The following is a 9,608-nucleotide window of genomic DNA, read 5'->3' on the forward strand; positions in this document are numbered from 1 at the left end:
GCCCTGGGTTTCACTGAGAATTGTGCTGTGATTTTATAGGGCGAGGGTGAGGGGCGGGTGACAGGACAGTCCTGCCTTCATCTTCCATTGTAGGAGGTTGGTTTGTAATATCGGAAGGTGACAAATGAAGTACATCTGTATTTTACTTAGAAACATGGAGGTTAACTGCAGAGCTGAGGACAGATGTGAGGTGAGCAAGGACACAGGTGGCTGCCCCTCTCACAAGCCCCATCGAACTGAGTTTGAAAGCATGTATACATATCACAAATCAAAAACTAAAATTTTTAATTTTAAAATAAATTTGATTTTAATTAAAATTAAATCAAAGCTTCCTTTTTGAGAAAAGGAGTAAGATGGATGGATAGATGGATGAGGGGGTAGGCAAGAAAGAAGTTGAGTCAAGATTATTTTTCAGAGATGGGGAAGATACAAGAGGGTGTCTAGACCAGGGCAGCACTCCGTCTCTGAAAGGTCAGACGGGAAATACTGCAGGCTTTGCAGGCCCATAGGTGTGTGCTGGCCCCTCAGCTCTGACACAGTGGTGTCCCAGCCGTCGATGAGTGAGTGACGACAGCTGTGCTCCTGTGCACTTGCCTTATGGAAACCGTTGCCTGTGCTTCTCCCCTCCAGGCGACTGCCCGCTTTGGCTGGCCTGGTGCCTTTGAGGCCAGGGCTCTGTCTGCAGACCTGGCTGAGCTGCTATAACTAGTTGCTTCCCCTGCATGACGACAAGGCTGGGTTACGGGGAGACTCTTTTCCCGATAGTGGAGGATGTGTCTGAGCCATGCCTGTTCCGGAGAAGCTGCCCCTGGGTGCTTTGAAGTCGGACAGCAGCCATTGTTCCTTCTTAAAGCCAGGAGTTGCTGCAGGCAGTGGGCTTTGTGCAGTCTCCCTGGGGTGAGAAGCCAGCCACCTGGTCCAGCCTGAGAGCCACGAGGAGGTCCTGGTCTTTTTCTTGAAGTTCCTGTCCAGCTTGCCTGCCGAGTTCTCAGCCATTTGAGGAATAAGACAGAAGAGTCAGGACACAGACACCAAGACAGCACTGTTGTTACTTGCAAAGTGCTGTGGGAGAGTGTGTTTTATGGCTCTGGGCCGTGGGCTTTTGCGATCCAAATTGCAGAGTTAGAACTGTTTGCCCATCGGGAAATGGGGCTGCAGAAGGATAGCCCCCCAGAAAGGACACCCTCCAGAAGACCCTGAGGTGCTGCAGGTCAGAGCAGGAAGGATGGCTGAGCCCAGTTGCCCGATGACTCTCCTGGGGAGCAGCAAGTCTTGGCACAGAGGGAGGTGACTGAAGGGGCAAGAGGGTTCCCTCCATCCTCATTCTGATAACCCAGGGCCCCCCTTTCATGTTCCAGGACTTTGTCATCATCGTCTTAGGTTTCCTTCCTGTGGGGAGTCATATTCTCTAGTAGCTCCCAAGGAGGATGCTGTGAGGGCCTGACAGTGCACTGTTCTCCTTCCTCGCTTGTTCGAGACTCCCTCTGGGTTAGACTCTGCTGGACACCACACTCTGGGCTTTAGACTCTGCGGTTGGCTGCTTTTCCGGGCCTTGTTGCTGACACACTGGATACAACAGGGCTCCCAGGTTTTGTCTCCTCCCGGGGGCACTTGGGCCTCATCTGGTCCCATCATCCTGCAGTCTCCCAGTAATGTGAGATCACCCCCGGGTCAGGACAGGACAGTTAAACCGGACAGGTTTGAGTAAAGGCCCAGCTGTGAGCACGGAGATGCTGCATCCAGGGTTCTGTCAGTGATCGTGTGGGTTCCCCCGGGCCCTTTCAGCCCATCAGTTCATGGCCTTCCGTGCAGGGAAATATTGTTTCTTCGATAATCTTCTCCCCTCCGGTTTGCCCTCTGTTTTCTCTTCCTGGGACTTGTAATCAGGCGTTACACCACCTGAATTAATGCTTTCCTCTTCTTTTTGCTCTTAATGTCTTTGCCTTTCTGTTCTACATCTGAGAGGCTTCTTCACATGCTATCTTCCTGTCCTTGTACAGATTTGTAAGCGTTCTATCATATTTCTAATTGAAGAGGCCTTTCTCGTTGTCAGATATTTTAACTCCAAGCCTCCGTTTCTTGTTCGTGGCCACTCTGTATTGGGGCAGAGTGTTTCTGGTAGTTTCCTTTTGTTCTCCACACTCTGCCGTTGCTCTGTGTGCCTTGTCTTCTGGCAGTTATTAGTTGGTCAGCCTTTGCGTTCCTTCCGAAAGAGAGGCACCAGAGCCTGTGCAAGGTTTGGGGTCTGAGCGGGGCTTGTTCACCATGCTTCCACGTGGGCGACTGGTGGCCAGCCGCTTGGTTAGACGATGACTGGGTGACTTTTCTCTCTGTCCCACAGTTTCTCCAGAAAATAATCCTCCTTGCTCCTGGCTGTGGGATGAGGACCTGACAGCAGCCTGAGTCAGGAAGTTTTTTGTTTTTGTTTTTGTTTTTTTTTTTACCGGGCCTCCTGTTTCTAGACGGTGTTCCATCAATCCCTCAGCTATGCCTGACGTCCCTGAGTCAGGAGCTGCTGTGGTCCACCTCTTCTGAGTCCTGTGTACCAGCACGGGAAGGGCAGGAAGCCCACTGCTCTCCTGAGCCACGCCTTCCACCCTGCCTGGTAGCTACTGCCTCTGTGTCTAGGCCTCTCTCGAGTGGTTTCCAGTGGGCGCTCCCTCTGTGGCCACCTGAGACTTAGCTTCCCTGGTGCTCCATACCAGTCCTCTGGGCCTTGCCAGGAGTCATTTCCACTTCTCTTCTCTTTTCTTTTCTTTTTTTTTTTTTTAAAGATTTTATTTATTTGACACAGAGAGAGAATAAAGTAGTCAGAGCAGCCGGCAGAGGGAGAGGAAGAAGCAGGCTCCTTGTTCAGCAGGGAGCGTGCTGTGGGGCTCGATCCCAGGACCCTGAGATCATGATCTGAGCTGAAGGCAGATGCTTAACTGACTGAGGCACCCAGACACCCCTCCACTTCTCTTTTCTCGTCTTCTTACCTTTGCATCATTCAAGTAGGAGTTTGAGAGGGGAAGATAACAAGCCTGTATGTTTGATCTGCCCTGTTTAACTGAATTCCTGTTCCTTGTGTAAATTTTCTAACCTACTAAAGCAGTACCTGTTTTTGAAGAATAATTATAAAATACCAATAAAGAAAACCTCACTCCCTCAACCTGGATATAACCTTAGATGGTCAGTGCCTTACAGCTCATCTTGCCTCGTGTGTGTGTGGAAACGAGATTAGGGCCTTTCCATGTGCTCTGGAAATGTTTCCTAAAGGAGTAGTCTGTACTTTCCTCTGGGCCTTGATTCTTTGTACCATCGGTACATCTTCTCTTGTTGTTTGGAGGCTGGTGGACATCTCTCTGCCTGTGTGATGTGGGGCCTTGCTCTGGCTTACAGGGTCGCTGGTGTGGCCCTCCTGCCCTGCACTCTGACCTCCTGTCCCTGGTGGCTGTGTGTTTTCCTTCATGCTGGTTTCACGGTGCACGTTTGTGGTGCTGACGTGACTCATTTGGTCCTTGTAGCCATCCCATGAGGTGGGTGGGCACTGGTTCCACCTCCCATTGCCCTCTCTTCTTGCGTATTTAACGGGGCCACCTCTTTGTGAGTGCAGCAGGTCTTTCACACACAGCCTGCCCACAGGGCACTGTTGCTCTGAGCTCTAGAAGGTCCTTTTCTTCCCTGGGCTGATGAGAAACACCTGTCCCATAGCCAGACCCAGATTTCTCGGTTTCTTCCCCCTTCCACATTTAGTTGGCTGCCATGCTCTGCTGTTTCCTCTAGTGTCTCTCCAACCCAGGCCTCTGTAGCCAATCCACAATGACCACCTTGGTTTAGGCCTGTGTTAGGGCCTGTGTTGTTGGCTGCCAGGAGCAGGGGGGTCATAGTGGCTGCCCTTGACCCAGGGCTTACTGTTTTATGCATAGCCTTGTGGGGCAGGTGGGCACTTGCACCTCCATGTTCAGATGAGAAAGCTTGGACACAGAGAGGTTAGTTCACATGCTTGAAGCTGCAGAGCTTGTCGTGTGGAGTAGCAGGTGTATTCCGGGGCAGTCAGCCCCACCAGGACAATCGCACTGCACTCCTGTCTGCTCTAACCCCAGTCACCCTCACCTGCATTCCTAGATGTACCTGGGTACGGCACTAGGTATTATTATTATTATTATTTTAAGATTATTATTATTTTAAGATTAGAGAGCGGGGTGGGGCAGAGGGAGCAGAAGGGGGAGAGAATCTCCAATAGACTTCCTGCTGAGCGCAGAGTCCAGTGCAGGGCTCAATCCCATGACCCCGAGATCATGACCTGAGCTGAAACTAAGAGTCGGATGCCCAACCGACTGAGCCCCTGAGGCGCCTCGGCATCAGGCCCTGCTGTTGTGCATAGGCTCTGTCCTAGATGCAGCAGGTTGTTGGGTGGCTGTGTCTGTCCCAGGGGCAATGGTAGTGACCTTGTGTCTATCAGATGGGAAGTCAGGGAGCAGAGGGATGTCATGGGGTTACATGTGATGGGATAAAGATTATTTGTATGTAGTCATTTTATGTGTATTGGTACTTCTGAATAATAATTTGCTCTCTAACACCTCATAACTGGTACTGCATCATCGTAAGCTGCTGATGTGGTATTTCTTTGGCCTTGGGATGAGCTTGGGGCTGTGCTTGTTGGTGTGCAGGGACAGGAAGGGCGTGGAGGGGGAGGATGCACCTAACAGACTTGGCATCACTTACCGTGTGGTCCCCAGGAGGGAAGAGACCTCGCTGGTGGGTGTGAAGACAGGTTTTGAGAGAAGAGAAGCCAAAAGACTAAGGAGCGTTATATAGAGAATGCAGTAGAGTCAGAAAATGTGAGCTATCACAGTGTAGGGTGTGAGGAGCAAGAAAAACGTATGTTAAAACACATGGAGCTTGTCTTAGTTGAAAACGCCCATTGGTCACAGGCTATTCATATTTTTACTCCATTCTAAGGTCTGACCCGTGGACCTGCTTCCTGAGAGGCTGGTCATTTAAGCAGCTTCCTGAGAGCTGAAGAAGTCTAATTTCACCTCCAGTTGCTTGTGTTGTGCCCTCTTAGGTACCCAAACACAGCCTGTGAGCTGCTGACGTGTGACGTGCCACAGATCAACGACAGACTAGGAGGGGATGAGACTCTGCTGAACCTTCTGTATGATTTCTTGGACCACGAGCCGCCTCTCAATCCTCTGCTCGCCAGTTTTTTCAGCAAGACCATTGGCAATCTCATTGCAAGAAAAACTGAACAGGTAAATAATCTGCCAAGCCCATGGGGTTTTGGGCGGCTGGCATGGCTGATGCTAATACATCTTGCTGTCAGCTATCGCTGTGCACCCCGTATCTTTAGGGCTTGGAGAACTGTGTCTCTGACTGTCCCATAGGACACAGGTGGAGCAGTGTAGGCTGCTGGTATGGGAGGTGGAATTTGATTAGGCAAGTGGCTTCCTGAGGATATTTCTGCTGGCTGGCTTAGGAATAAGCAGCTCTTCCTGCCATCCCTGAGAGCTGCACTGGACTCCAAACCAGGCCAGTTTGTCTTGTCCCCACCAGTCACAGGCATGAGGAATAGGGACATGCCTGCATCATGACAGGTTCTTAGGGTGTCCCCCTTCTAAGATACACTGCTCTCTTGGGGTGGCAGGACACTTATTGTTTCAAAGCAGTTAAAAGGAAACTGATAGCATTAGGCTTCTGTAAAAACAGTGAGTTCATTTCATTAGCTGGAGCTTGGTCTTTTTGGAGACGTTCTTGCTCCTGCGTGTGTTCGGGCTTCTGCCACCCACGCTGTGGACACACAGAAATAGGGCATGCAGTGTAGTGTGCCTCAGGCCTGCCACCAGCCCTGGCAGCCAGTCTTGGTTAGTCTTTCACCTCTTATCCCTTCCCACCACCCCCAGTGGATGTATGATTTTATTGCTAATATTGCCGTGGATACCTCTAAAATAAAAGGACTTTTAAAAATTCTTTACCTGTAACTCTAGGAGGGGACAAGACTGCTGAGCAAATTGTACTATCACACCCCAAAAATATTAACCATAATTGTTCAGTATAATGAAACACCTAGTGCGGGAACAGACCAGTATTTTATGTGTATATCCCGAATTCTGAGAAGGTGCAGCCTGCCAGGCAGACCATTGTTCACTTCAGGAAGTTGCTGGCATGTTGTGAGTGTCCAGTGGAGTGTACTTTTCACCGGACCCTAAAGCTTAGCCTTGCAAGGGACTTCAGAGGACTGTTTCACCTCAGATATTTTTCTGAACCAGTCAGAGTGTTAGTGAAGAATAGGGGTGATGCAGGTGGTGAGGGAGGGTGTTAGTAGTGGCAGTGATTCTAGGACACGGCAGTGACTCCTCTCACACTAGTGACTGGTGTGGGGGTGAGCATGGTGGTCAGTGTGTCTGTGGGGCAGCGGGGGGTCGGCGTGTCCCTGGGGCAGCGGGGGGGTCGGCGTGTCCGTGGGGCAGTGGGGGGTCGGCGTGTCCGTGGGGCAGCGGGGGGGTCGGCGTGTCCCTGGGGCAGCGGGGGGTCGGCGTGTCCCTGGGACAGCGGGGGGTCGGTGTGGCTGTCGGGCAGTGGTAGAATTTCTAAAAACCTTTGATTCTGGCCCTTGCCACTCAGCTCATAATTGCCTGTAGTCTGACCGTATTTCTCTGCTACTTTCAGATGTTTGCTGTATTTTACTGCTTCTTATAATATTTCCTTCTTCTTCCCTTGCCCAGTGCATCAAAATAATATGAAATGCACTCTTTAAAAATATTTGTTCTATTGACAAACATGTAACACAGTTATATGATTTTCAAACGAGACAAAAATACATGAGCTGTCTCCTGTAATACTCCAGAGGCACCACTGTTGATTATTTAGTTAATGGTCCTCCCCAGTTCTTTTCCTGTATGACATATTAATATATACTTATTATTTATTTTCGCATAATGGCGTCATAATTCTGAATACTGCAGATTGGCTTTTTTCACTGAGAAATTGATCTAGCAGATGCAGTGTCCATGGTATTGCTATCCCAGAGTTTTGTATCAGTAATCCAGGAGTTGCCTTGTTTCTAGGGTCTGCTGGGACAGGGCCACAGTGTTTGATCCCATGTTTCCACAGAGATGGGGGCTGCAGTGAACAGACATGCTGCAGTTTCTTAACCCTTCATTTCAGACCATTTCACACATTTGTAGAGAAAGTAGTTTATGAACCCCTGTGTTTCTGTCACAGAGCTTCAGTAATTATGTGTTTCTGACCAATTTTATTTTTTCTACACCTATTTCCAAACCCCATCCCAGATTATTTTGAAGCAAATCCCAGATATTGTATCATTTTATATGTCGATATTCCTGTATGTGTTTGCTTCGCTTCGCTTTTCTTTTTTCTTTTTTCTTTTCTTCTCTTCTCTTTTCTTTTCTTTCTTTTCTTTTCTTTCTTTTCTTTCTTTCTTTCTTCTAGATTTTATTTATTTATTTGAGAGAGGATGGAGAGAGAGCATGAGCAGGGGGAGAGGGAAAGGGAGAAGCAGGCTCCCCACTGAGCAGGGAGCCCCCCCATGCGGGGCTTGATCCCAGAACCCTGGGATCAGGACCTGAGCCAAAGGCAGAGGCTTAACGGACTGAGCCACCCAGGCCCCTCCCGTATATGTTTCTACAGGATGAGGATTTACCAGCATAATCACAGTTCGCTTTATTACTGAGGAGTCATCCAAAGTGTCTGGAGCACAGCGTTCATTTGTTGAAGGACCTGTGGGTGTTCCCATTTTTGTCTGTTACAAATCGAGCTGCTCTGAATGTTTGTGTATAGTGGTCCTGCCTTATCCACGGTTTCAGTTACCCACAGTCAGTTGCAGTCCAGAAGCGGGTGATCCTTCTCCTGACATAGCATCAGAAGGTCAGACGAAGCCTAACACTACATCTCAGGCCCAGGTCATTCGCCTTCCTTCATCTCATCACATAAGCATTTCATCATCTCTCATTATAGGAGGAAGGGTGAATACAGCACAATAAGCTGTTTTGAGAGAGGGAGAGAGAGAGAAAAAGAGGGAGCCTACATTCACATCACTTTTATTATAGTGTATTGTTAGTAATTGTTCTATTATTGTTATTCTCCTATTATGCCTGATTTATAAATTAAACTCTATCATGGGTATGTATGTATAGGAAGAAATGTAGTATTATATAGGGTTCAGTACTGTTCACGGTTTCAGGCATGCATTGGGGATCTTGGAATGTATCCCCCTTGAATAAGGAGGGATAATTGTACAGCTCTGTGTGTGTGTGAATTGTTATATTTGAAGTGCATTTCCTGTAAACAACACGTAGTTGAGTCATGTGTTTTTATCTACTCTGTTGATCTGTCTTTAATTGGCATATTTAGGCCATTTACATTTAATGTAGTTATTGATATGTCATGGCTGCCATTTTATTGCAGTTTTCTGTTTTCGTTTTTCATTTCTTGTTCTTTTTCCTGTCTCCTGTGTTACTTGACGATTTAAAAAATTCCATTTTGATTTATCTGTAGTGTTTTCTCCTGTACCTCTTTGTAGGTTTTTAGTGGTTGCTGTATGCTGTACTCTGTTTAACACTGTATAGGTGTTACATCATAACTAGGACATGCATGTGGTCAGCTTGAATTGATACAGTAAAAGTGGTTGAGCTAGTTTACAATCCCACCAGCAGAGTATACCAGTTCCTGTTGCTCACCAACCCTTAATATTATCACTCTTTTTAGACTAGCTNGCTCACCAACCCTTAATATTATCACTCTTTTTAGACTAGCTGTTCTGGTGGGTGTATATACTATAGCATTGTGGCCTTAATTTGTAGTCTCCCTGGTGACTAGTGAGGATGAGTACCTTTTCATGTATTAATTGGCCATTTAGATGTTGTCTTTTGGGAAGTCTCTTGCCTACTTTCTATTAGGCTGTCTCTTCGTTTTTGATTTGCAGGAATTCTCTATATTTCATTGATATAAGTGTATTGATTTTGTGTTGCAAACATCTTTTCCTGCTCTGGCTAGCCACCCTTCAATGCTTAGTATTAATGATATTTTATTTTATTTTTTTTTAAAGATTTTATTTATTTATTTGACAGAGATAGAGACAGCCAGCGAGAGAGGGAACACAAGCAGGGGGAGTGGGAGAGGAAGAAGCAGGCTCATAGCGGAAGAGCCTGATGTGGGGCTCGATCCCATAACGCCAGGATCATGCCCTGAGCCAAAGGCAGACACTTAACCGCTGTGCCTCCCAGGTGCCCCTAATGGTATTTTAATGAGCGGGGGGGTTCTGATTTTTATGTAGTTCACTTAATTTTTTCTTTTTTTTTTTTTTAAGTTTTTTTTTTTTAATGTTTTTTTTATTACATTATGTTAGTCACCATACAGTACATCCCTGGTTTCTGATGCAAGGTTCGATGATTCATTAGTTGCGTATAATACCCAGTCCATCATGCAATACGTGCCCTCCTTACTACCCATCACCAGTCTATCCCATTCCTGCAACCCCCTCCCCTCTGAAGCCCTCAGTTTGTTTTTCAGAATCCATAGTCTCCCATGCTTCACTCCCCCTTCTGATTATCCCCCTTTCTTTATCCCTTTCTTCCCCTACCGATCTTCCTAGTTCTTATGTTCCA

At 47.5% G+C, this 9,608-nt stretch overlaps 1 protein-coding gene across 10 annotated transcripts in view; it reads left to right on the top strand.

Moving 5' to 3' along the window:
* Positions 1-9,608, top strand: part of PPP6R2 (protein phosphatase 6 regulatory subunit 2) — an 84,245-nt gene that overhangs the window by 44,645 nt on the left and 29,992 nt on the right. For 9 of the 10 annotated variants that reach the window (XR_004620695.1, XM_034643645.1, XM_034643643.1 and 6 more), the window contains one exon: positions 5,051-5,237. Coding sequence is in view for 8 of the 10 variants with exons in the window: in XM_034643645.1 (XP_034499536.1) it covers positions 5,051-5,237 (187 nt within the window). In the remaining 2 variants the exon portion in view is untranslated. Of the gene's footprint in view, positions 1-5,027; positions 5,238-9,608 lie in introns of all 10 variants that reach the window. The other variant, XM_034643648.1, reaches the window with a different exon arrangement.

This window comes from Ailuropoda melanoleuca, chromosome 15, assembly GCF_002007445.2.
Source record: "Ailuropoda melanoleuca isolate Jingjing chromosome 15, ASM200744v2, whole genome shotgun sequence".
Taxonomy (NCBI): domain Eukaryota; kingdom Metazoa; phylum Chordata; class Mammalia; order Carnivora; family Ursidae; genus Ailuropoda; species Ailuropoda melanoleuca.